Source organism: Carassius gibelio, chromosome B22, assembly GCF_023724105.1.
Source record: "Carassius gibelio isolate Cgi1373 ecotype wild population from Czech Republic chromosome B22, carGib1.2-hapl.c, whole genome shotgun sequence".
Lineage (NCBI taxonomy): Eukaryota > Metazoa > Chordata > Actinopteri > Cypriniformes > Cyprinidae > Carassius > Carassius gibelio.
In genome coordinates this window covers 25,893,362-25,921,194 of record NC_068417.1, presented here as the reverse complement: position 1 = coordinate 25,921,194, position 27,833 = coordinate 25,893,362, and the positions used below count along the sequence as shown (strand labels likewise).

Sequence of the window (27,833 nt, the reverse complement as noted above, 5' to 3'; positions counted from 1 at the left end):
GCTCGAATGCTGTCACACGGTGTAGTTTCAGATGGCAGGAGCACTGGAGTAGATTTGGGATTTAAACAGGCATCTGCTCTGGGACGGCTGATTCATTTACCCAAGTGTGCCGGCTGTTGTAGCCACATCTTAGTGGACATCTCTTGTGGACAAACCTAAACTATATTACAATTTTCTCTATACATGCCAAAACTAGGCAATCTTGTGGAGGAATCTGAGACATTGTCGCGAAACTTTGAGGTTTTCGCCACAATAATTGGTGAGTGTCAAAATGATATTTTCTATTAAGGATGGGTTTTGTTTTGTTTTTTGAGCAGCTGCTGGGTTGCTGTCCATTCTGCTTGAATTTTGCAATAGTATGAGAGTTCTTTACTTTCTCACTTGACTTGTTTTTGAACTTTTGGGTAAAATCTATTTTAAAAACTAGTTTCTGACTTCTTAGAGGATACGGGACTGATTGAACTTGGAAAGGGATTCACCTCCAAATTAAAATACTATCATTTTACTCATCCTCTTTTTGTTTTGTCTCACTTTCTTTCTTTGGTGGATCACAAAAGGAAAATATTAGGAATTGAGAGCCACAGATTTCATGCAATTGCACGTTTTTTCCCACCTTAAAATAGTCACTAAGATTGTCATTCTACCTAAACGTCTCCTTTTATTCTCTACGGAGGAAAAAAATCTAAGTCAAATGGATTTGGAACAGCGTAAGCATAGGTAAATGACAAAATATTAAAATTTCCTGTTAACTTTCCCTTTAAGTAGCACAAAAATATTAACCTCATGAGTGTCCACTTGATGTGTATTTCTTGCTTATACAAAATTTAGATGTTATGGATCTGCATGTTTATGCTTGATACTTGTTTAGAAATTGGTGTTGCCAATACCTTCTTTCACCACTTGTAGGCGCTCAAGTTTCACTACAAAGTAAATTGAACTTGATAGATTTTTTTTTCACATAGGTTAACGCAAGCAAATGAAGTCTATGCGCATGCACCACGTGAATGAGTTGTAAATTCAGGTGCAAGGCACAAACAGCGTTTTATCCGCATGAGGCATGCATTTCGTAAAAACGGATCTGCTATATAACCCAAAACAAGATATTTGAACAGTAATTTAAGTTGTGTTGTACAGATAAGGTGCTGTATCATAACTGGCCTACCATCTGCAGACTGTAGCTTACAGCACATTTGGCACGAGATCGTGATAGTGAGTGACGTAAGTGTCAATTTGTGTATCGCCCCAAGCGAAGCTTATTATACTGTAAGACTGGGACACAGCGTTTCCTTAAGAGCATACTGTCTTTTATGGGGGACTATTTGAATAGAGATAATGATAACCGTAATACATGCTCTTAAACGTAAGCTGCACACGTAGAAAGATTACAGGCTCTTAGAACATGCGTGGATGAAGATATATTTGCATATGGAGTATTCTTCAATAAGGGGAAGTGTTCTGTCCTCTAGCAATGATTTAAAAATGCATTTTAGCTTTGAAAGATAGATTATTATAGCTTTAAACGTGTAACTGTGACTCTTACGCATTCTACAGAATATCTAAAGACGTCGTGAATGTTAAATTTCTCAGTACTGAACCTGTCCCACACCAAGGAAGTTAAACTTTTATACTGAATACAATTTAAATTTATAATACAAACGAACACAATGGAAATATATTTATTACAAGTAGCCTAATCACTGTTTTTGGGAGACATTATTATTATTATTATTATTATTATTATTATTATTATTATTATTAACACATAGTCTACTATATGTATAGCCTATATACATTCACAAGTTAATTGCTACCTAACCTGTTAGCAAATTTTGTCACAGAAACAAACAAAAAAAAAAAATAAGAAGAATAAATGAAAAAATAAGAATAATCCAAATATCAGTGTGTTAAATCAGTGTGACTATCACAGAAATGCTAAAACAAATTGTTCAATGGAAGAAAACGTTATAAACACAGTGGGCTACAAATGTGCACGTATTGGTTATTATTCTTGGCTATATGTAAAAGACAATTTGTTGTATTTTGTAAACGGCGTTCAGTGTTGCTATTTTAAACATTCTAGGTTATATTGGGTGAGTTGTTACTTTTGACAGTTTGCCTCATGAATGGTGTGGAAATGGTACGAGTGGGCTGGAACTCCAGGACTGGAGCTCCTCGCCCACTCAGATTGGATTTGTCCTCAATGAGGAACGCGCTGTGGCGGAGAGAAAACAGGCGGGGTTTGCGCTCCACGTGGGTGAGCAGCACATCTCTCCATTGGCTACACATATGACGTCATTGCTTGCGCCTTATGTGATTGGGCAGAGCCTTTGTGGGTGTGACCAAAGCAGCACAGTGGAAGCGAGATACGGTGAAACAACGGGCATTATTATGCGTGTTTCACTGGAGCTTCTCTTCGCTATGAGGGTTGCGCTTTAAAAAAAAAAAGTGGGGAATAAAAAAGGTCGCACTGGTTTTGCAGTACACTGTCAACGATAAAGGACTACAATTACAGAATATGCATTTTAATACACTATCGAAAAGATAGAATTAAATACTGCTTTAAAATAAGCTATTTGGATCACCGCGGGATCGATCCACAAACGGGAATAATCATTGGGAATATTTTCCAAGAGCTTTTACAGATAGAGAAATCCAGCCCTATCCCTCCGCTTCCATCGACCCTGTCTCCTCTATCGTAGGCTATCGAATGGACCAGCATCCGAGCGCCCGGAGCTGCAGCAGTCGCGGAGCTGCGCCGTCCTGCGAGAGCGTCTCCGGCGAGCCCCCCATGAATTTGTACATCCACTCCACCACCGGCACACGCTTTGAGCTCTCCCTGCCCGCAGAAGAGACCGTGGAAGGGCTAAAGCGAAGACTCTCTCAAAGACTAAAAGTACCCAAAGAAAGACTCGCTCTGCTACACAAAGAAACGTGAGTAGTAGTCTGATGTGTTACTGTTAGACTGCACGGTTAGTTATTTTTAACAGTGGTTAAGAGCAGGTCAAAAGGTGGGTTTTGGCTGGGCTTCCGAATGGAGATTTTAAGCCGCCTATGATGGCAAGCCGTTTAAACATTTATTCATTTAAACTAACTAGCTGTCTTATTTTTTTTTTTGCTATGAGTGCTTGTTTTTATTACTAGTACTTAATCCAGTAATGACCGTATCTTCCATTTCACGAAAAATATAAATGAGAAAACATTACATACTGTAAGTATCACTTGTAATAATTCAATAAATATTACAAACATATTCCTTAACTAGTCTATATATTTATATAGTATTCAGTTCTGACTAGTTGTTACTAGTAGCTATTCCAGATTAATTCTTTATTAGGTTGTAGTACTGAATGTATAGTAGCATTGAACCAGATCAGATAGTCACTATTATCTGTTCTGGTTACCATTATTGGGATATTGACTACTAGCAAAACAGTAAGCACTAGTATGCTAGGAATAAGCAGTTGTTGACTTAACGGAATAGATAGTAGTCGCTACCGGAGTATTCAAGTTGTAGTATTTATGACAAAGAAAGGAAGTCAGTAACTAGTACAAAATATACATATGAATGAATATATATTTTAATGGCTTGCCATGTACACCTGCATCATGGAGCCCTGGGTCATGTTTTTAATACATAACAACATTGCAGTCCATGTTACAATGTCTACCATGATATTTTTGCTGTGGCACTCCACAGCCTCTTCAACAGAGAAGTGAAACTGAGCTATGCTGTTGACAGTGTGCTGTGGAAGTCAGTTTAATATAGGCCATGTGCAAGGTGCAGAAACCGGCATCACACCTGAAACTGAAGTGCTAGCTCAAAACATTATGCAAGCAATGACAGTTTAATGGCTTTATAATGGACCCATAGGTGTGCGCAACTGACAGCAGTGCATGCATATAAATAGAATTTCCTAATCTCTTGATTAAACTGGTTGCTTTGCTTGATTAGAATATGCATGGCGTTAGTAATTGTCATTTTAAACTGGATGCCGGGGAATAAAGAATTCCTAGTTGCACTCGCACTGCAGTGTTAGAATATTCCGAGCGAACGTTAAGAGAAAAAGGGGAATGTTAGTTTCAGCGCAGTTTGTACATTGCCTAACAATTGCACTTGGGTGGTGGGAGCTGGGTGGTGAGAGAGAAGCTCTTTTGTCACTTGCAAATGACCCTAACAGTTGCATTGTTTGTGCTTTGAATTGGTCCGATTGAAAAGCCCTCACAAGTAATCACCTCCAAATTACTTCATCCTTTTAAAATGAAGAGAGTCGCTTAATCTCTTCTGTTTGGTTTAGCTGCCTCCAGGCCAAGTGCTCAGTCCCTTTGTTCAGCAGGAGGTGGTGGCATTTAGCCCGAGCACATGTGTACACATTTATGCCACTAGGACAGATATTTTAAGAGATTTGTGGGTTAAAAATACATTTGGACTGTGTTTGAAACATTTTGATTCATGCGGGGGTGTTTTTGGATTAAACATGCTGATTTACATATGCTGTGGTTTTTGGTCTGCTGGTGTAGGCTACAAATGTAGTAGCCTAGAATTGTTTTACTTTTTTTCATATACTTGTCTAAATATGTATTTTCAAATATGTAATATTTATTTAAAAAAAATCATAACTTGGCCAAAATATTATTTCCATGGTGGTTTTGTGTATTATTAAAGAGAGAGTTCACTCAAAAATGAAGATTCTCACCCTTGTGTTGTTCCAAACATTTAAGACCTCTTTCTGTGAAAAAAAAAAAAAAAAAGATATTTTGGAACGGGTCTCAAATGTATTTTGTATTTTTGGCAGTAAGTCATAAACAGATCTGTTTTGGAAATTTTTGCATCTTGAGATTTGAAGTCTAACATCATCATCTTGTTTTTTTTCTAGACGCCTGAGTTCAGGAAAGCTTCAAGATTTGGGAATAACGGATGGGAGCAAGTTAACGCTAGTTCCAACAGTTGAAGCAGGCCTAATGGTAAAAATAGCATGGCTTTCATTACGTGCTGTACTTGGCCAACTCTTTTTGTCACACATATTTACCCTGTCGTTTCTCTCTTCTCAAAGTCTCAAGCATCAAGACCTGAGCAGTCAGTAATGCAGGCGCTGGAGAGTTTGACGGAAACACAGGTAAGGTTTCACTCTAATAAGGTCATCCCAGTAGAGTGAATTACACAGTGGCCCATTACATTGGACAGTTGCGCGTACACTTAACCTAATTGCAAGGGCAAGAGTGGACACCCGAAGTTGGCTCTTTTTTTAAAGGACCATTTGTAGGTTTTTGAACTCTCTACTTGGCAAGAGGTTGCACTGACACATAAGGTAATGGGATACAGATGATGCCTTTCTAAGCTTTTAACTTGAGGACCTCCACACACTTACTACGCATATTTTAAGAAGCACCTTCCAGTTTCAAGGCAACATCTGTGAGCCAAGGCAATCCCCACCTTGAAGCCACTTCATTGAGATGCCACCTTTCATGTGCAAGAAACTCTGCAACTACTATTTTATGTCCAACTATGATTATGCCGCATTCGTGTAGGAGAGGAAAGGGCCTATCTGTAATGACGACAGAGGAGTGTGGTTGTGTGCGTAAGAGGGGGAAGGGTAGACAGGGGAGTGCACCGCTTTTATCTTTCAACACGCTTTCTGCAGTGCCAACCTTTGAAGAGTGACTGCGTTTGGCCTTTCTCATCAAAAAACCTTTTGCAGTACCATGCAAACGTTACTTGTGCTTCTTCTCTGTTCTAATTTACAATTTGTAGGCATCTAACTGTGTGTCATCTGGCTGCTAATGAAACGGCCCCTTTTTAGAAATCATCATTTCTAGTCATCATTCGTGTCCTTTTTGTAGCTTCATGGTTACAGGCATGAACTGAGTCAGTAACATTGTCAAATGTGAGACATATCGTTCTCTCAGAATTGAAATTAGTCAACACAATCGTGCCACCAGAAAGAATGTAAAAAGTGATCTGCGCTCAACAATACCTACTCGTCTTGCTAGATAAGGTTGGGTTTGTAGTTACAGGGGACGACCACATAAGCACAGCAGAATTCCAAGTGCTACGGCGCTTGCTTCCAGGGAAATATCTATCTCATACGCCTCGTAACCAGACTGTTTTATGGAAAGGGAAGGCTTGCAATTATTGGAATGACATTTTTCCCTTGTTACTCTGGCCTAACAGCTTTTTCTGGCCTATAATTTAAAGCTGCTGTGGTTTCGCGTGTCTCTCCATAGTCTCCAGTTTTACCCTCTCTGCCGCTAAAGAGGAAGAATGAAATGACATCAAGCAGTTTCTTAGTTCCAAGGGAAAATATAGCCCAGTTTCTGCACTCCACTTGATAGATCAGCTGTCCTCTTGAACATTAAAACGCCACTTTTGCATTCAAACGGCACTTTGTTGCTGGTAACTCTGCCCATCAAGTAGAAATAATGACTGGTGTCTGATTCTTCAGGCGGCAGAGTTTGTTAATTAGCGGTTTCTGTTCTAACCCGCCTCTAAAGGCAGGTAGATTGCTCGCTATGTCCTTGGGGGATAGATAACATAGCGGTTTGTTTCCACAAGCAAGCGCCTTTTCCCTAGTCTCAGTGCTACACACTAGAGTTGTTTTTCTGTCATAACTCTCCACCCTCCAGACACCCACCTACCCAGTGTAGAATGGGAGCAGGGCGCCTGTCATTGTGTCTGCAAATGGACAGATGAAAAAATGAGATCCAACAATATAGAGCGAGTCATCTCTCAGTCACCCCTTGTCATTTCCACCCACCCGACCCCCTTCCCAGAGGGAGCAAGGGAAGGAGAGTAACGAAGTCTGAGAGATGGCCATAGTGACGTCACCCTTGACGAGGGTCTGTGATTACCGGGAAGGACAGTGATGAGTCAGAATCCCAGGTATAGACTAAGGACGAAAATAGAAGCGGTGGGATCACACGTCATGCTGAGTGGCAAGGCTGCAGGATGCTGATGGCTTTTGTGCCATATCTACAATTCATTTTTTTTATTTTACAGATATTTCAAATAGAAGATGCCGGTGTTAATGTGTTATGGGAACAGCTGTTAGTTTGCATTTCTCTGATCAGCGAACAGGCCCATGCCTATGCGTGTTTGCACGGAGAGCACTCCCAATACAAGAGGGACTATGTTGACATGGGCAATCACTCGGATTTGTGACTGTTCCTGTTTCCCATCCGCCTTTGTGATTGAAGTGCTCGGTTTCGTGACTGAACTGAAAAGGAAGGAGGGAGGGGGGTTGTGGAGAACCACTCATTAGCCGATAACCAAGCCACCAGCTTTTTTTAATTAGGGTTAAACACATTTTTTTAAGACTATTCCTTATATTTGTCCTTCTTAGTATTTCTTTATTCTGTGACATTTCCCTACATATTTTTTAAAGTCATGAATTAGTGCTGAATCCCATGATTGGAGATATTTTGAATCCTGTTGCAAGTGCGACATGTCCGTTTTGACTCAGTCTCTCACCTTCATATATATATATATATATATATATATGAAGTCTATTCTTTTGTGCTCCACAGAAGAAGAAAGAAGCCATATAGGTTTGGATCGACATTAATGATGACAACATTTTCATTTTTGGATGAACTGTCCCATTAAGTATTGAGTTTTGGTCAACAGACATGATGGAAAGAGGCTCCTTGCAAGTTCTGACTGATCGAATTCAGTCTTTACCCGCTGAATCCTCACCATTCAATCTCTGTAGACCTTGAGTAGGTCAAACCCCTCGAGTGAGATCTTTGAAGGTAGTCTTTTCTTCAGGGTTTGAAGAAAGATGCAAGTAATTGATTATTGTAAAGGAGCTTGTTATTGCATCCACACCCTTCATGCCCCTTTGCGAGGACCATATTGATGGCCCCCTAAGTGCGTTCAAAACCCACCAGTCGATGTTGATGGTTAATAAGCTTGTTTTGAACTTTCCGTGTTTGCTGGGGCCTTTGATAGGTGACCAGTAGTCTTTTAGTCATGCTTGGTATCAAAATAACCTGTTTTCTTACTTGACCCCTCAAAGATGCGTGTCTTCAGGCTGTGGATGAACGTCAGTCTGGTGCTGTTCCGAGCTCCTGCCCCGCATCTCCTGTGTTACAGAAGAAACCGCCTGCAAATGAGTTCCTTGAACCGCAGGGACCCCAATAAATAAAACTGTCAGCTATAGAGTTCGAAGGGAGGGGGGAAAAAAACGGAAGGAGCTAGAGGCGTACTCTCACTGAATATTTCATCAGCATCTACTGGCATCCTCACACCCCTCCACCCTCTTGCACTCGCTACAAGGTTTCTCCCCCAGCCCTCCTCCCCTGTCTCCCTTTATCATGTTTTCTTTCTCTCTCCTTCACTCGCTCTTCACTGCATAGCAACTGCAGCCCACTGCAGAGCAAAATGCCTCCCCAACAAATCAAAATGGATGAAGTGTAAAGAATAAAGGAAGAGTAGCACTAGTCTGTTGCAGGTGAACCAATGTTGGCTTAGCCAAGTATATAGTTCTTCAACATGATAACTTTATTCCCATAGATCTACATATCTGCCTTTGTTGACTTTTTATCAGCCTAAACAAAACTGGCAGATTCCCGCATTTTCTGCACTCATTTTAGGGTGAAATTTGCAGGGTGACCTGACAGAATGGACACTTTACCTTCGCAGAATTTGTAATGAATTTGCATTGTACTTCATTCTTCTTGTTAGCATATTATCCTAAATGTTGTATACATGAAAAAGGCTGCAAATAATGTAATTAGTGCCATTCTAGTTCTGCTGAAAACTTTTTGTGCCTGCACATTTCATGTGCTGCTGTTTTGTAGAGAATACAATATATAAGTAGTTTATTTGTTTTTCATGCAGTGACTGAAGAAAGGGTGGATCCAGGTAGGCTTCTGGCTTCAAAAGAATTTCCAAGCAAGTGTCAAGAGCGCTCTGTTATAGAACTTGATCTGTGCCTTGAAGAGAAAGTGAGTCAGTGGCCTTAAGAACAAAGAGACCTGTGCAGACGTATGCTTGCGGTCTCTTTTGAGTACCTTGTCCATTTTAGGTGATATAGACTACATGTTGACACTTCAGACTCCATACACCTGACAGATTCTATATAGCTGTGCTAGGTAAAGTGTGGAATTTCTGGCCATAAGTCTTCTGAAACGCTTTATTATATGCAGATTTCTGAGGATAACTAAATATGGGCTTTCTTCCAAAAGCACCAAGACTTTCAAAAATGGTCTGTTAATATATCTTTGTGGCTTCAGCCAAGTCAAGAACCCTTAAACAACACCGAAGCATTGTTCAATGTATACTTGCACACATTCCTTAGATGCGGTGTAAGTGAAGACTGCAGATCTGTAAACCCACTGTGTCTTTGTCTTTGTGGTCATTCGCTTATTGCACTAGCAGAGTGTAGGCTGGCCGATGTATTGACAAAGGTCTGTGTGACTCAAACTGACGGCTGCTGTGGGGAATGTCTCTGCAGACCACGTCCTCGCCTTTCAGAGGCACTTTTACTGGTTGTGGGGGTTCACGCACTCTCTCATTATGTGGGATGAGTCTTTATGACATTATGAGGGCTTTGAGTGAGTCAGTGAGATGCTTGGTCTTGATGATGACTGATCTGCAAGGCTAATGTGGGGTCTGGCATGCTTTACTTGACGATTTGCAGGCCCAAAAATGTTTAATTAATCGTGCTTGGATGTTTGTCCTAGTTGCTCCGCTATAAGATAATGGCCGCCGAGTAATTACAGGGACCTTTTGTTGGAATCTGAATTGAGCATTAGATGCAAATCAACTTCCAAGACAGCTGTCATTCAGGGGTGGGATCCACCCTGCCTCAGGGGTAAGCCACCAATTTCAAAATTGACCTTTAAACAGGGTTTACCAACAATGTAGCGTATTCTATGTATTTTTATCAGTTCTTAGTCATGCTGAGCATTTTTTTTTACTTCAACTCTACTAAAGATGGAAAAAGAGTGTCTATAACTGGCTCTTCTGGTCAGTTAAATGCACAGAACAGTAAAGGTCACTCGACTGCAAGAGTGGCTGCTTGATGGAAAAATAGATCAGCAAGAGATCTCGAGAAAGAAATGATGGAGGATAGGCCCCGGTGTTTCAAATAAACAGGTTTGAAACAACAGATCAGCCAACACAAGCTGGGACATTTGGTTCTTCTATGCTTATGTATTATAGTCATACTGCATCATTAAACATTTATTGTTTTATGCTACTGTTAAAACATCCTCAGAATGTGGCAGATACAACAAAGAAAGTCTCGGTTTAATTCGAACAAAGGGAGAGTTTTTTTTTTAAATGTTTGGAGAGCAAAGTCAAGACAAGCATTCTGTATTTCTCAGCTTGTTTTCCAGGGGTTGGAGAGCCCCTTGGCTTAACTTCCATTCTGGGCACTCCTAAAATGGGCAAGCCTTTCCGGTTCAGCCTTTCAAACAATTAGCTATTATGTGACTGTGTAACGAGTGGGTCTGCATCCTGTTTCTATGGCTGATTTTACAGGCCTAGGGCCAGACAGAAGTTACAGTTTCGTGGGTGTGCTGAATGGTAGAGTGTTTTGTGTGTGTGATTTTTGTATACTTCTGCTTATTCATAAAAAGGCATTCAGTCATGTTGCCAAATTCTCTTCCAGTTTAGAGCAGTGCAAAGGGAATTACTAAAGCCATCCCCTCTTCATTTCCTGTTCACAGGTCAGTGACTTCCTGTCTGGCCGGTCTCCTTTGACCCTGGCTCTGCGAGTAGGCGATCATATGATGTTTGTCCAACTGCAGTTGGCAGCGCAGCACTCGGGCGGCCCACAGTTACAGCATCGGCATCTCATATCACGTGGGAGTTCAGAGGGCATGACAGGACAGTCTCATCCAGCTTCAGCTTCTGCTTCTGGGATGGCAAGGGTTTCACACAACCCTCTCCCACATCACCCACACCCGCATCCTCATCATACAAACACAATGCTCCCATCTAACTCAGCGGCCTTTCCACCTTCCCCCTCTATCCCATCCGTTCCTCCCATGTACCCCACCTCAGCCTCAGGGCACTGTAGCCCTCCACTGCACCCCTCTCAACTCCCTGGAAGTTTTCTTCACTCCCAGCAGCCATCTTCAGCCTGTCCCACCTCTCCAAGCAGCCCTAGCCCTGCAGCTTCCTGTCCAGAGGTTAGTCACTGTTTGTCCTACCTTATCTTATCCAATTCAGTCATTTTGTATAATAATGATAATAAATTACATTAACCAATTAGACTAGTAAAATGTGCAAACTATACTTGCAGTTGACCACTGGCCCATGTCTTGCACAGGCCAACTGCCCAGCAAAGACGCCTGGCAATTGTAACACTCCTTCGCGATCCCGCAAGCCTGGGGCTATCATCGAAAGTTTTGTGAACCATGCACCTGGAGTCTTTTCTGGGACATTTTCAGGTACAACTTCTCAATGAGTTTAATATTTGACAATTCTGTATACGACTATGATATATCTACAATAGTAATATATCTGTAATTTATATCTAATTTCTATACTGTTTTTTTTTTCTTTCCTAAGGCACTTTGCATCCCAACTGTCAGGACAGCACTGGACGTCCAAGGCGAGACATTGGCACCATCCTTCAAATCTTGAATGACCTTTTAAGTGCCACCCGGCATTACCAGGGCATGCCACCGTCGCTCACACAGCTCCGTTACCAGTCCCAGTGCAACAGCTCCAGCTCACCAACACCGTCACCACCGCCTTCACCTCCCCACATCGCCGGACTAAGTGGCCTACCTACTACAGTGCCCTCTGAGACCCAGCCCACCCTCCACCCACTGGTGCAGTGCCAGAGCCAGATCCGCATGTGCAAGCCGCCTGGTAAGTTTTATTACATTTGCCAGAAATTATGCAGATATGCATTTCCTAGAGTATTTACTTTAGCCAGTAGTATCTAGGATCTTGCCTGGAGGTTAAAAATTCATATCCAAGGCGGTGTTTGCGTATTTTCAGAAGGTTAAAGACAATGGTGCAAGGATAAGAAAAGTGAAGATGTTAGAGAGGGGGAGGAAGAACTAGGCTTGTTCTTTCAGGCCCTGGAAGTCATGCTCCACCAGCCACAGCATGCCTGGCTTTGTCTCTGTGCTGACGGTGTCCTCTTTCCTCTGAGAGGCAAAGAATGGGGGTGGACTACTCTGTTACCAAGAGGAAAGAGGCAGAGAGCCAGAGCGAGAGAGATAACGAAGCAAGATAGCACTCACAGACGTGTGGCAGGTACCCCGCTCTGTCTGGTAAAAACTGATTATCTGGGGCAGCTCGCTTCAGCGCTGAGGAGGAAATTGAACAGCTCTGTCATGAAACACCACTGTTGGAGAGTACAGAGATAATGAAGAAATATCATCCTAGTGCTGTTCAAAGCGCAGGCCTGTTATCAATCTAGACTAGATTAAAAGCATACCAAGCTTACGCCGTACAATATGAAAACATATCATCAACTACCGGGGTGGAATAACTTCGGTCACTCGATTTTCACAAAGGGTAGGGAATCCTACACGTTTTTTGTGGTGATACATATTTTTCCTGTGTGATAACCCCTCTTCTGCTTACATAATGCGCTGTCATTGGTCTTTATACTTCCCCCACATTGAAAGTAAATAGGCCATCTTATTGGTTCCACTCTTGCTTGAAAAAAACATCCCAGCAGTCAGGGCCAGGGCTAGTCAATGGACACTTGTTTTCCTAGCAGTCTTTAAATAGAGATTTACGCAAGAAATATGAGCTCCAAGAGAATGCTCATTGTGTTTGAAAGTCAGCAAGAGGAGGGCGGAGGGAAAATACCAAGAGTCCATTCATAAAATTGTTGTTTATTTCCGGCCAGCGACTGCTACTGATTAATTGACGCTTCCTCTAGGGCAAGATGGAAAGAAGGGAAGGGTGCTGTGGCTATTTTCTGGACAAAACCACCTTACTTGTCAACATGTTTGTGTACCAATAGTGTAGTGTAAGATTAAGTGTGAGATCGCAAGATAATACTCTTGAGTTCTTTAAGACCTTTATCCTTTGCCACCTGGTAACCAACTTGCTTACATGGGACAGACACCTCAGTGACTTTCATGACCCCTTTGAAATGTCACATACTTTTAGCAGCTGTCTACATGACGTGATTACAGACCAAATGAACCCGATATCTATGGCTGTGACGGACGCCGTGACAACCAGATCACTGCGTTAATCTATTGCCACTGGCGGTAGTGCACGTGATGTCACACAATCTATAACAAACATAATAAATTGCTTCTTTGTATAGAAGTGTAATAACAGTAAGTAACAGTTGTTGTTTTATTTAGACTATAAGTCTGTGTTAATTCACAAATTACCTCCAGTGCCATACAGCATTTCCTGTAGATCATGCTTTAGATTGGCAGGTTTGAGGGCAGGAATATACAGTTTATTCTGCATTCAGCAAATTAATTTCATGCTGAGCGATGGGCCTTGTTGGGAAACCAAATAATATGTATATACATAGTTTGGCAAGGAGATAGGGGATGAAGAGCTGTATGTACGAAGAGAGTCGCCATTCTTGACATAAATTCCTGTGTTCACAGGGTCTCTTAGCTCCTTTTGCCCACTGCAGGCAACCCCTTTGTTTGCCCTAGTGTGCTCAAATACTTCAAACTACAATAGTTCATCAGGCTTGCCTTCTATAGAGGGGGTGGGGGGGTGGCAGGTCTGAAACTGGGAGGGGGAGAATAGTGCAGGAATGCTTTCTTCCCTCAACATTCTGCATCTGTCAGCTCAGGTTAGTTTAGTTTGGGCTGTGCAAGAGCATCAGGGTGGAGCTTTATTTTAGCAGAGTGAGAAAGAAAGAACAAGGAAGGGTGCTCAAATTCCTCCCTTCGATCATTTAATCTGACCGACAGCAAACCCTCGCGGCTGGTGTGTACATACTGCGGCGATGTGAAATGTCAAGATCTCAGTTCTCTTTGTCCTGGCCTTCCTGGTGCTTAAACACTGCCAAGTTCTTTTCCTCGCCCAAAAGAGACAGTTTTGCTTTTGTGCAGATTACTTGATCAAGTGCCCCAGGGCTTTCACCTTGTCACTACGGTGCTCAAATCTGCCCAGCTCGACCGGGGGTTAAATAATTAATTCCCCCTCCTTGCTCACTGCCAACAAGCGTGTAAGAAACCCCCCAGGCCAACTATCCTTAGCTGCTCATCAGGCGGGGGCAAGCCATATCCGATGCATTTTATTGCTCCTAGTATGCAAATGTGGTCATTTGAGACCACAGCTCCCTGCAGGGTCATTGATGCCATCGTATCAGAAATGCAATGGAGATGTCAGGGTTTGACCGCTCCCCTGGTTTAGTTCTTGCTAGAGGTGCAGATGGCTGAACACAATGCCTGTCCTGTGCTGTGCACCCACTCTGAGATCCTCCCAACCCAGAGGCAACACTGGCATCTATCCCAGCTCTTTGGGAGTTAGCTACAGCTGGCTCATAGAACAGGAGCACCTACTGATCAGAGTACATCTAAACAGGAGAACTGCAGAAGCTTGAGAACTATAAAAGTGTGTTTTCTTGGGGAGCAAAGCAAGTCACTCTGTTTGAAGATCCTGGGTGGTTTTGATTTAAGGGAGAAAGTACTATAAATGGCTATAGATGATAGGAATCTTTCTCTTTTTTTTAATCTGGTTCAAAACAGTTCATGTTCTTAGGAACATCTATCTATCTATCTATCTAAGTTTCAATTTAATGACAATTTACTTATTTGTTTTCTGCATTTTGGTCACGCTACATTATTTTTGTGGGCAAATGTTTTTCAAATTAATAGCAGTTAAGTGTGTTGCAATATTGAATAACATTTTAGTTCTAGGAAGTATCAATATTTTTAATACTTACTATTATTTTAATATTACAAATTTAAAATGTAAAAAAAATGCTTTTGTTTGTATTTTGATATCAGGAAAGTTTGGGACAGTTTCTTCTTTTTAATATGCCTCCAAAACATTTTGGAATACTTTTTAATACCAAAATTAACAACATGTTCATCATAGAGAAGGGGTATGTAACTTACAGTATGTGTGAATTGCATTTTAAATACATTTCTGGTAAATTAATGAATATGGATGAAAAATAAGTATTAGATGCCAAAGTTTGATGTCTGACACTCGGTGACATAATTTTTGTGTGACTCCCTCCTCCGCTGCCAAGGCATCTCTTGATGCAGAGTGATTTCAGCTCCCAGACTCGGAAAGATCACAGGACTTATCAAGGCAAACAAACAAACAAGTCAAAGACAAGTGTTAATTAAGCTGATCTTTAATGGATCAATGGCAAAAGGGAAGCTTGCAGAGACTGCCTGATCACAGTAGTGTGGGCCTACACTTTGAGTTAGGCTTAATTTTTACCATGAAACCCTGCTCAACTGACCTAATACCTGCAGACAGGCCAACAGCCTCATCGATTGGGTAAAAATCCTCCCTCCATTGCACTCGCTCTCCTCATTCTTAATCCTCCTCCTTTCCATTTTCCCCCTCACGTGGCCATCAGCACTCAGTCTGAATCTTTCTCCCTCTATGAGGGGATCAATACATTCTGCTACATCAGATCACTCCCTTCAAAAAGCATGAGCCAAGTGCAACATCCCATCTTTTGTTCACCAGTATACTGCTACTTTTTAGATTCCAGGGGGATTTTATGGTGTAATCTCTCCCACCCTCTTAGCTTTTTCTCGTTTGCCTCTTTCTCTCTTTTTCTATGTTCCGTCATGAGGCCGTATCAAGGAGGAGGGGTGTGGGTGGATGCGGGGGCTGGGGGAGGGGGTTAGAAAGGAAAGCCAGGTGTATATCTCATGTGCGGGCCCTAACAGCTGTGCGGCAGGAGGCGGGGTTGGGGTTGTTTTGTCCTTGCCTCCCCCCACTCCTTTCCCCTGAGGCTCGGGGAGCTCGTCACGAGTCTTTTTTGCCCCAGCCCCCCTAATTTGAGCAGCAGGCCTGAGAATGTAGAGTGTGCTGTGAGGACACTGCAGCACACACAGCTCGCTCTGAAACAATGCATCATTGGCGTAGGGGCGAAGGAGGATGGGCGAGGAAGGGAAGGGTAGAGAGGGCAAATGCTAGAGGGAGGGGCTTTTTCGGTCCATGATGTTCACTTGCAATCGTCGCCAGCAGAAAAATAACTCTCTGTTCTTGTCCATCCACCCCCTGTATGTGTATGTGTCCAAACCTTAACGCAGGGAGGGGTCTTGGAAGCAAGGGACAGAGAAAGGAGAGCTTTTGCCTTGCTGTTTCTGCCTTTGTTCTTGATGTATCCCAGCCCCCCACCACAGCCAGGTGGATCTGTTGGGATGGCTTTAGGCCGGCCAGCCACGCCATAGCCTAATAATAAGCTTCTAAATGGGTGCATTGAGTCTCCCCCTCAGGCAGCCATGTTTATCCTGATAATGATGCGGGGGTTGTTCGAATTATTCAGGTTAAGTTTGTTTTTCCTTGCAGCACAGCCCCCAAGCTGTGCCAGAGTAGATGTGATGTGTTTTTACAGTGTCCGTGGATCTGGATTGGAAGGGCAACTGTGTGGGAAAGAACATTGGCAGGGGCCACAAATTCTCACAAAGAACAAAAAGGAACTTGGCTTAGTAGCCAAGGGTCTGCCTTAATGTCTTTTAGACCATTGTGAGCTTCATACAATACCTTGACAGTGGCATGGCGTGCCCAGTGTTGTTAATGAGCTCCACTGCTCTTATTCTCCCAGATTTCTGTAGTTAAGTCCCCTGGGGCACCGCAACCTTATGTAGCAAGTGTTTTTTTTTTTTTTTTTTTTTTTTAACCAGCCACAGTTGGTATGCACAGAAGAGCTGACAGGCTGCAAGGTGAGGTTGCTGCCCTACTTTTGAGGCCTAGAGTTGCAGGGAGACTCTTTGAGAGGGCAGATGAAAGAGAGAAGCATTAGCGTAGACCCTTTCTGAATGGTGTATCTGTTGAGCTTGTGCAGACCTTCATACCCCATAAAGTCCTATTAGACCAGAACCTCTCTAATCTTGCTAAAATGCCAGAGCAAGCTCCACATCTCATTTGTCTAACCAGGTTAGGAAGGAACTATTTGGCATGTCTCTGCTGTTGATGTTTGTACAGCCTGTTCTTTCTATACGAATATCCAAATTATTAAAACTACCACTTACATTTATAGCACAAATCCTTCCTAGACGGCTCAAACCCGCCCACACTGGAAAGGTATTAAGTAAACTGGGAAACTGAGCCCACACGAAAAACCGATTTCAGTTTGATATGGAGAGGTGGATGAAATTGATTAGCGAACGAGAATATGCATCTGCTGTCTTTTTCTTTTGCATTCTGGGTGGAATTCCAGAGCATATAATTCTCTCTCTCTCTCTCTCTTTCTACCTCCTTGTTTGTCTTTCTCTCCAGAGGCAATGGGGAGGGGTGAACTTTGTGTGCATATGGGGGTGGATGTCTTAGTACTGGGGGGTTGGGTGGGTGATTACTCGTTCAATGAGCTCAGGCCAGGAAAAGAAAGAGGGAAAGAAGGGCCCGACTTACTTCGCTTACAATTTCCATTCGCTTGCATTTTCTATTGAAAGCCAATAGCAGTGTCCCCGCCTGGAGATGGATTGCTGCGCTAGAGCTAAGGTTTAATCAATAGGTCTTTTTAATTTGCCATCGATCCATGTTAAAAGCTACTGCTGCTGTTGCTGTGTGTGTATGTGTGGTGGGGCACACGTGATGAAAGATAGTCTATGCTCGGGATTATTGACATTCTAGCTGGCTATTTTATTATTTAATTCTGGGATAGTTCCTAATGGAGCTGGCTAATAGATTGTGGTTTCTTTTTCTCTTCCATTCTCTTGAATATATTTATAAATCTAAGGTTTAGGGTTGAGCTGTGGAGTGGAAAACCCCCTTGTTTTTTCCCCTTAATTGGCGCATTAGCCACTAAAACCTTAGCATTGTTTGTGAGATTAGAAAGTGCAAGGTATTTGCTTCCTGTTAAAGAAAAAACAAAGTTGAGATTGTATCACTTGGGAATGCGTGTGCGCATGCACGCATGGGCGTCGGTCTCCTCACGGGAGTGTGGGTTCCTTTGTGAGAATGCACTTCTCCCTTTTGCGTATCTCAAGGGCACGCCTGCTAGGGCGTTTTGAACCATTTCTGATAAGGGAAGAGAGGACTTTTTGCCACATACTTGGATGTTCTCTTCTGAAATGAGACAGCAGTGGAGAGTGCTTTTTTCTGTACCGATTTAAAGAGACCGAGAGAGAGCAATGGAGTGGGGGTAATCGCAGCATGCCCTTTTAAGAACATCAGCATCACCACTAAGATTTGAGTTTATTTATCCAGCGCCCGGCCTTTGATAACATTCAGCAGTCGGGACCCAAAGCACTGAATCATTCTGTCCTAGACCAAATGTGTGTATTGCACCAACCTTTCCCCACTGAAAAGGTTAGCATAGATAGTCACCACCTTATGTTGTGTTTTGAATGCTAGTCATTAGCATTGGATGCTCAAAAGCATATTCTGTCTTTTTTGGTCAACCAGCTTTGCAAGAAAGCTTTGGTGTGCCAGCTGGGGATGAGTCAGTGGTCAACTAGTCATTCAACAACCTTTTCTTTTTCCCCAAGTTTCTTACCCCTGAAAGTACTGCCACATTCAGATAAACATCTTTGGCTGTTGTATCACAATGTTTTTTAGTCCTAAAAGTGTTGTAGTTATAAAATGCTGTATAATCCACCTGCGTTCTGTTTTAGTCTGTTGTGTTGGGGTCAGCTATTAATTTAGGCAAACCCTATGAAACTTTGATTATATAACTATGTAATTTTGCACATTCTTAGCATCTTTATTTAGCTTAAACTACCAGTAACAGTTAACCTGAACCCAAAAATTCAAGGCTCAGCTCTAACTGTGTTTGCTTTTCGTTCTTGGTTCCTCAGGTGACCGACTGCGTCAGACAGAGAACCGAGCCACACGCTGCAAAGTAGAGCGATTGCAGCTGCTCATGCAGCAGAAGCGTCTGCGCAGGAAGGCCCGGCGAGACTCCCGTGCCCCGTATCACTGGCTCCCCAACCGCAAGGCTGGACGGAGCAACAGTAACAGCAGTATGTCTAGCGAAGGCTCCCTGGACCTAGACTTTGAGGACTCTGTGTGGAAGCCCGATGTCAAAGCTGATATGAAATCAGAATTCATCATGGCCTGAAGCAGCAACAGTTGCGCCATCCTCATCAAGGAAGACTGGGTTTTGACATTTTAGAGAGGAGAATTTCTGAAGACTGTGTCTGACGATGCACAGAATCTCGTAGGCTTCACTCCTCGTCTATCATGTGACCACAAAGACTTTACACAAAGGAAGATTCACAGACTTTTATAACTTACGTCCTTGATAGACTATGATCTTGGAATAGACTCAATTTGGATATGGATTGGACTGATGAATAGACAGAATTTGGACTCAGAACGTTCAAGAAGTAAACACAAATGAGCATAGCAGACGTCATCGGTGATGGGATTTGTCTTTTTCTTTCCTTTTTTTGTTTTTCTTTTCACCCCGGGGGAAGATCCATACAGGCCAAATACAGGCACGATGAACTAACAAAAATCAGATACTGATCCTACTTCCTCCTTTTTTCATTACAAATGGGCATTCAGAGTTCAAGAATCATTTGAAGGGGGTTACCTTCTTTGTTTTTTCTTGAATCACAATGATTTATGAAACAAAATATGTAGCATTACCCACAAAGCATTCAGGTTTTTATCTTGTAGACGAGGAGGGGTTCATTTGCACACACACCTGTGATTAAAAAAAGACAATATCATAACCAAGAGATGGCACAGTGCATGTTTAGTAAATAAATATATATATATATATATAAAAAATACAAAAAATGCTTTCTCAACAGCTCAGTGTAGAGTCAGAGGTTCAAGTAGGAAAGTAAAACCTGAAACGAAACGAAAATATGCTGATGTGATTGAAGACGCAAGGCTTGTGAAGTCAGTTGTTTTTAGAATATATAAAGAGTGACTTTTCTTTTTTTACCTCCGTGAAAAACAAACAAACCAACCAAACGTAAAACAGCAGTTGCTCAGCAAGACTCGAGTCAAGCTGTGAATTGAATCTGATTTTATAAAATCATTTAAATACACACTGTATCTCTCCTGTTACTGTCTAAATGTGTATAATGGAGAGAGTGGTGGGGTGCCAGAGGAATAGTTTACAGTTGTGCATTATAATGGCTTGCTCTGCCAAAGTGGAATCTCTCATTTATGCATTCGACAAAAAAAAAAAAAAAAAAAAAAACACCATTCAAGGGTTTTATCCCAAAAAACGCTGACAGTTTTGATACAGTTTTAACAAAATTACCAATGCTTATTTGTCCATTGGCCAGACCTCTTTGCAGATTCCAACATAAACATCCCCTGCCTTCACACTCTTGATAGTGCCTCATACGTAGACGAACTGACATATTCTATCAGATGGTTCTGCTGCTATATGGGACTTCTCTTTGCATGCAAAAGTGTGAATTATCCTGATCCTTTTTATATAAAATAATAATAATAATAATAACAACAATACTGAGATACTGGTGCTGATAAGAAAAGATGTACAAGCATGAATTTGTCAAAAAATGAAAATGGGGGGAAAAAACATTTGCTCCAGGTACTTGGGATTTTCGAATTAGGAATGTGATGTTACATATCAGTCGCAAACCAAAACGGGACTGGAATTCTACTGTACATGGATCATTCCCGGACTAACTAAGGAACAATGGAACTTTTTCTACTCCCAACATCAAAGGGATCCTCGAAGCAAACCCCAAAACTCCCATCGACCTTGTCCAGATGCGGACTAACAGGGATGTTAGAAACCGACGTTCACCCCAATGACTACTTGGAAATAAATGTAAAAATGTCCTAAACCACATCCATGTTGCACTCACTGAGTTTGCAATGAGATTACCTACCTGAAGGGGAACATTGTCTTTTCCTTTTTTTTTCTTCTGTTCAAGTGGCCTTAACGTTCATTATCGAAACACTTGCAGAGTGGTGGACAACATAGGGATGTTCTTGTCCTGTGTTTTTGTTAAAGCATAAATTTTTCGGGGGCAATTTTTGTGTTTAGGAGGTAGAGGCTCTATTATGTCAAGGCTTCAGTGCCTTAAAGTTTTGCCCCTTCAGTGTGTACGGAAAAAATCTGAACAAATTATTCGCATTTATGCAGGTTTTATCAATTAATAGGAGCTCTTTTACAATATTGTCTGTTTTATGGTTTTGATTGTTACAAGTCACAACCTGGAGTACAAACAGGTTCCATCAGTGTGTTCCGTTGTTTGTTTGATTACGTCCCTTGAACCCTGCTGTCCTACAAAGAAGCAACAAATTTAACTGAAAAAAAGTAAGGTTCAACTGCAGTTCTATAGCATCAAAGTGCCCTAACTCTCCATTGAGATGTCCTTTAAGGACACACTGACAACATGCACTTCCCTTTTTCTCAGATAAATGACTTTAATGGACGATTTCTCCCTCTCCCCCAAGAAAATCATTATTTAATTTTTATATATGTATGAAATATACTCTGTGTGTGCCTCACCTATATGTAAAACAGTTAAAAAAAAAAGTGAAAATTGAAAAAAAGCATAGGAGATGATCTGAGTTTTAGGATAGGGTAATTGAAAGAGGGTGGAGGGAGGGAACGGGGGTCCTTTTTAATAGTTTGTTGGAGTTCTGATCACATCATTTAAGTTGCCTGTTCTTTCTTGTAGCCAATAAAAACTGATTACAAGAGTCAAGAAAAAAAAACAATTTACAATGTTCTAGCTATAGACCGGTGTAGCACATGTGTGACTGTATTAATTTATGAAACCAAAATGGTAACTGTGAATTATGTATTTCTTTGTGCTTTTTTTTTTAAGTGGGCGGAAGGCAGAAAAAGGGCCTTGCTGTGCCCTGTTTTGTTTATGTGGAATATAATGGAAATAATCAAGTAAAAAAAAAAAAAAGGAAAATATCTAAATATATTTTTTTCTTAAGCAATACATTTCAGTGTGACTTGTGATAGGACATTTTCTTTTTTTAGGTAATAAATTGAAAAAAAATATATATATTTTTGTGCGTGTGTGATTCATTTACTTTATCCCATGTGCAATTTGCATGTTATATATCTCTTACTATGCAAAGCTATCATAAGACAGAGATTTTGGGCCTCTCTAAATAAATAACTACTTTAGGTGTCAAAAATAAATCATGTTTCGATATTAGCATGCTGTTAAGCTAAAAGCACAATATTCTTAATAAGCATAAAATGCATTGTACAAAAATATTTGGTATAATAATTTTCAGTAACTTTATCAATACATTTCAGTACCGAATGAAATGTAGGTTTATTTATAATCAAAAATTCACTAATACTGACATAACGTTGGAAAGGCATATGCTAATTTGGCAACAGTTGGATACCTCATATGGTTGAATAGCTAAAATGAATAACTTTTGGAATGAAATTTGTTTCAAGAACACACGTTGATTTAAATTTTTGGGTTTGTTTGCAAAAAAATTAAAAATAAAATAAAATGGTAATAGTAGCGCACCTCAATGCATAATTTCTGTCTTTAGTTTATAATCATTGGGTGTATATCTATGTACTGTATGGTGGAGCGACTGTGCCATTTCCTGATGAAAGCTAGCTTTAAAGCGTACAGATTTATATGTGTCTGCTGTTCACTCAACTGCAGGGGTGCCAGATCAGAGCCGTATCGAGCGAAGTGACGGCGACTGAGACTCCAATGCTCCCCCCATCTGTCAGGCAGTTCGTACTCCTCCCAAAGGCTGAGACGAGATGACAGATTGAGGGTGAATGCAGGACTGGCTGGTACAGTAGGCAAGTGGTGCGCAGACACATGCTGTTTCAAGAAGAAGTCTTCAGCTCAAAGCTTCCACTCTTTCCCAAAGAACTGAGAATAAGATATCTCAGAGCATAAGAGGAAGCAATCTGCAAAAAAAAATAAAAGCAACAGGCATGAACACTGGAGTTCAAATTGGTTTTCAAATGAGGAAGATTACTAGCACACACCACGCACACTAATTCCAACTACTCTATTTAAAATCCCTGCCAGTGAGTGGGGTCATCTCACAAATGGTATGTGGGTGACTTCCCTCTGGATCTCTGCAATGTCAAACACAATTATAAAACATCTTTTTTATATTTCATCAAGTGTTTTTAGCTCTGCTTTTATTGCTACAAGTAAATTGAAGAATGCACACGCATGCATGGGTTTACATTTACAGTCACGAAACCAAATTGAAAATATGGGACTCAAAATCTAATTAAAACTTTGAGAAAGACTCGTGGTGAAGTGAATAAGAAATACTTTGCACTTTTTCTATGTCAAGGCAAATTTAAAATATTTCTGGTTCAGTTTATGCACGAATCAAAAAATATTCAGATGTATAAGCATGCTTTGATCATTACCATGAATCACCTTTTAGTCTTAAGTTCAATAAACTTTCATTACCGTCTAAAATTAAAGTATGTGCGGCCCACAGGCCTATGCCAATAGCTGCATACCCGAGCCTTTCGAAAAAGTGCTTATTGATATTAACATACAATACCTTGTCACCTGAGGTGCATAATGCTTAAAAAAATATTCACCAAATAAATTGTTGGACATCGTTGTTTACTTCTCTGCCGTTCTGTAGTTTTCGGAAATCTGTTCCTGTTAAGGATGGATTCGTGGGAGTGGATCCACAACATTTTTAGCATGCTATATCGCTATGACTCGTCATTAGTGTTCCGCGTTCTCATTGGCTGGTTGTCATTAGGGCGAATGCATGCGCTAGAAAAAGCTGCACACTGAATCGAAAAATAACCTAAATGTCGTTGATTTTAAATCAACTAAATCAGACTAATACAACAACAAAACGTATATATGTTTATGTTTTATGAAACATGGTGTAAGATAACATTTTTTACACAACTTATCTGGCAACATGGGTTAAACGTAGCTACACATAATTTTTTTTTTTTTTTTTTTTTTTTAAATGGATACATTTACATACCTTCCATGTTGTTTTTTGTTCGTCTTTGTTTTTAGTCTATATCTTTATCTGCTATTTATGACAAATTAATTATGTCTGTTTACTTCTGTGATTCATTTGATTCATTTCCTCATTCAGCACCGACTCAAATGATTCATCTACTCTGAAACCACTTTCCTTGTAATTCAAAACAATAATAAAAACAGAAACTGATATAAAATAACTCAAAATGAATCGAGTTAGCTGCGCCGCCAAAATGTTATCAGCCAACCACTGTCATTGATGTCTGTGTTCTTGTAGCACTTTTAGCATCTGACAGTAGCATGCAGTTCACATACATTTTCCCAAACTCATGTAAAATTGTCCCTGGAAATTAATAGGATGTGCAGAGATAAAAGCTGAGTCCAAGAGCATGCAAGCACAAGAAAAATGTACGTCCTACTGCTATCATAGTAAGAACTGCTGCACAAGCAAAGCTAGAGGGCTAACCTTTTAGGTTTCCAGTAATGCTAAAACTCTTCTGTCAGATGAGTTTCCCAGAAGCAGACAACCCTTTTATGTATTGCCTTAGCTTTGCATCTGCCTCCACACCCAGCTGGTGAGAAGAAAACTGCAGTTAGAGCATGTTAGCGATGTGTATTTAAAACGAAACTTAGCAATGAGGAACAGAGATGAGCCTGTGGCCACAGGCCTAGACCACAAACTGCAGATCTTGAGGTTGAGTTATGAACACTTTTCCATGGTTCGACTGGGCACAGCTGAGATAGGTCAAGTGACACTGACATTGCGAAGTTTAATATAGTGATCGATACAAAAATGGTGATTTGTGTACATTCAGATGCATTTCCACACATTTTGGGACATAGGAGGCTAATCACAATTAATATTCATGTTTTATTTGATTTAGCTTACATGTTTGGTCACCCACCCACTTGTAAGAGCATTTCTTTGCCCCTATTTACTTCACACATACTATCCCAATTTGTGAAACAAGACTGAAATGCATGATGGGAGTTTTGCAGTATATGTTTACAGACCGGATGCTTTGTGAGTACACAAAGTGAAAACCCTCATGTGATTTCTTGACAGGCAATTTGTTGCTCTCCATCCACGTCTGTTAGTGTCCTGAGTAGCTGCAAGAGAAGAATGGTGATCTGTTTCAAATTTCATCTTATTTATGCAGCTGTTGAGGCTGAATGGACCTTTAATACCATCATGGTTTTTCCTTTCTGCCCTTCTCTACTGCTTTTGGACAACACCAAGCTGTTATGGATGGTTCTCATGCTTTTCCAGCTGTCCAGTCACAACATCAGGGTTAACCTTTGACCCTGGTCCACCAACCATGGCGAATTAACTGAGTTTTTCTGTATCATGGAACCAAATTCGTATAAACCAGACTTGTAATGGAGATTTCAGATGGCATTTATTCATCAGTGACCGTGCATGAACATCCAGTGTGCTTTGTCCTTGTTACCCCAGTTCCCATGACATTAAATTAACAATGCATGGTTTGAACAATCAGGGCAGGGAGATTTTTTGGTGTCACACCTATGTGGGTTGAGCTAAGTGCGGTCTCTCCTTTTCTTTCTAGTACAGCGCTGTTTGAGCCCCCTCATATATGACCTTTAACAGGCGTGATGACATGACACATGCTTCTGCAGGCCAAAACCGCCTCGTTTTAGCATGCACATAGAACACCACAAACATTACCCTAGAAATTAATAATCGCTGCATCTCATTTACTGGTCATGACCTAACCTGCTCCTCGACTAGAAAAGAACCTTGACAGAACCTCGCCAAATGATCTGTGGTCTAATTACAGGCTTTCGAAGCTAATTGTGTTACATGTTGCTGCTCGAGGCCTCTAAAGGCCTGCTCTGCAAATGACATGATTTAGCATTTCATGCTTCGAGAAAGGCCAAGGCATCCTTGCAGTCCCAAACAGGTGTGAAGATGACCACTCTGCCGGCTCCAAGAATCGGCTCCAACCTTCTTTGGTTAAATGTCAGCTCTGGGAAGTTGGTCTCCCAGATCCTCAGTTAGGAGCAATGTTTACAGGCATGTTACTTACAGGATATCATTACTTTGTGAAGAACAGCTGGCGTCCTTGTTAGATTGCACATTTGCCATTTAAAGACACTTGGCATTTAAAGTTTGGCATGGAGCCCTGCCTGACACCTCGGGAACACCCCCTGCAAAAGCCGTTCAAACAGCGGCCAACTGTGCAAGATCCAAGAGACCTTGTGCAACTGTCTTAACTAACCCTGTGGTTGTAGTCTCGTGCTTCACAGTAAAACTTCGACATCCTTGAGGTTTCACTGAGTGGAAAATACAGCCAACCCACGCATACCCGAAACAGACGTGTCTAGAAGTGCAAGCCCGGAAAGACGGGTGTTGTAACGTAAACCCTTTATCTGTGCAGCTGGATCCCGTGGCCTTGGGAAAAGAAGCTACTAATGCGACACATGCAGGTGTTGATTAAGGAGCTGCCAAAGGCTGTCATAAAGTGCATCTCCCTTCGGTGCTTTCTTCATCTGCATAATAGATATCAGGGGTGACCTGTATTGTGCAAAAGGTGCCGTCCCTTGTACTGTGCTTGAAGGCTACAAGTGTCAGAAAAGTGCTAGAAGTGTCACATTTAATGAAAGTGGGCTGCAGGTCGCACAAAAAATACCAGTTATTAGTGGTGCTTGTGGACGTGAATGATACCTCAAATTGTGCGGCTTGTTGAGGAGAGGTGAGGTTCTTTTCTAACATGACTCACGACATACACATGACAAATAGGGCAAAATACGATCCAGCAGACTTGTGTCTGAGGGATCGGTGCCACATCTAGAATATCGTAAAGACTTAAGGGTCAAAGGCAATGCCATATTCTTAAGGGGTGTTTGCGAAGAACGTGTTTTTCCGTTTAGACGCACAGTGCAGTCGAATAAAAACCACAAGGTCTAGAGATACGTTTTTAAAACTTGAACTGTTTTTTTTTTTCCCGCATTTTAGGAACGCCATGACATGCAACGTGCAACAGTCAAAAAACGTCGGTCTAGCATATATTTATATAGACAAACAATGGAAAAGTGTGGTTTCATTTTGGTTTCATTTGGTTTTGAAAAACGTTTACCATTGTCAAGAAGAGTTTATCTTTAATTACATTAAAGATATCATGCAATGTAACTAAATAACATTTTATTTAAACCTAATACACATAAACATGTATGTTACTCATTATACGATTCAGTATCAGTACAATTGTATCGCCCTGACATTTCTGACTTTATGCCCCACAGAAGAGGTGTATTCAAGTCATTTTAACATATTTGTGCATAAATAAAAAATAAAAAAAGTCGGTGATAATTTAATCGACCCTTGAGCAATTACCCAGAAGACCCTAGCAACCACTCAGAACACCTTAGCAACCATAACAACCACCCTTGGCCCTCTAGCATTTTGGTGGCAGCTTTTGCACAGTCAGAACCACTCTAAAAATATATTTATATTACAATTCATGCCAAGGAACAGCATGGATGGTATCTGACGTCCGGATTCCATTGAGCCAGGATCCTTTGACTTAATGCACCAAGGTCCTTTTATGGTACTGTAAACAGAGCGCTTTAAATCCAGCTGAGGCCTAAAAAAAGAGAAAGAGAGAGAAAAGAAATGAATGAACACAGGAAACCAAGCTCTGGCAGGAAGTGGGACCGGCTGCTATGGTAACAAACTGAAAGAACGAGCCCTGGTGGAGCTCTCGCGAATCGCTGTCTTTTGACGTCATTTCGCGCACAGAGAGAGCGAGTGAGAACAGCTGCCGAAGACATAAAATAAACAAAGGAGGGGATGAACTTTAGAGTGCTCG

At 41.2% G+C, this 27,833-nt stretch overlaps 1 protein-coding gene and 1 long non-coding RNA gene across 3 annotated transcripts; one reads left to right on the top strand and one right to left on the bottom strand.

Moving 5' to 3' along the window:
• On the top strand, positions 1-22,045 carry LOC127987378 (midnolin). 2 transcript variants are annotated; one of them, XM_052589666.1, is made up of 8 exons: positions 1-259; positions 2,700-2,931; positions 4,875-4,962; positions 5,052-5,114; positions 10,672-11,136; positions 11,277-11,397; positions 11,519-11,824; positions 18,886-22,045. In XM_052589666.1, the coding sequence occupies exons 1-8, from the start codon at positions 184-186 to the stop codon at positions 19,146-19,148; spliced, it is 1,614 nt and encodes a 537-aa protein (XP_052445626.1). In that variant the 5' UTR covers positions 1-183; the 3' UTR covers positions 19,149-22,045. The 2 variants fall into 2 exon arrangements, with proteins under 2 accessions (XP_052445626.1, XP_052445624.1); XM_052589664.1 differs by having other exon boundaries at positions 11,250-11,397.
• On the bottom strand, positions 20,210-23,759 carry LOC127987379 (uncharacterized). The gene is made up of 2 exons (XR_008161185.1): positions 23,595-23,759; positions 20,210-22,934 (listed from the first exon to the last, which is right to left on the bottom strand). It is a non-coding gene; the product is annotated as an uncharacterized LOC127987379 (long non-coding RNA).
• Between the last annotated feature and the right edge of the window lie 4,074 nt (positions 23,760-27,833).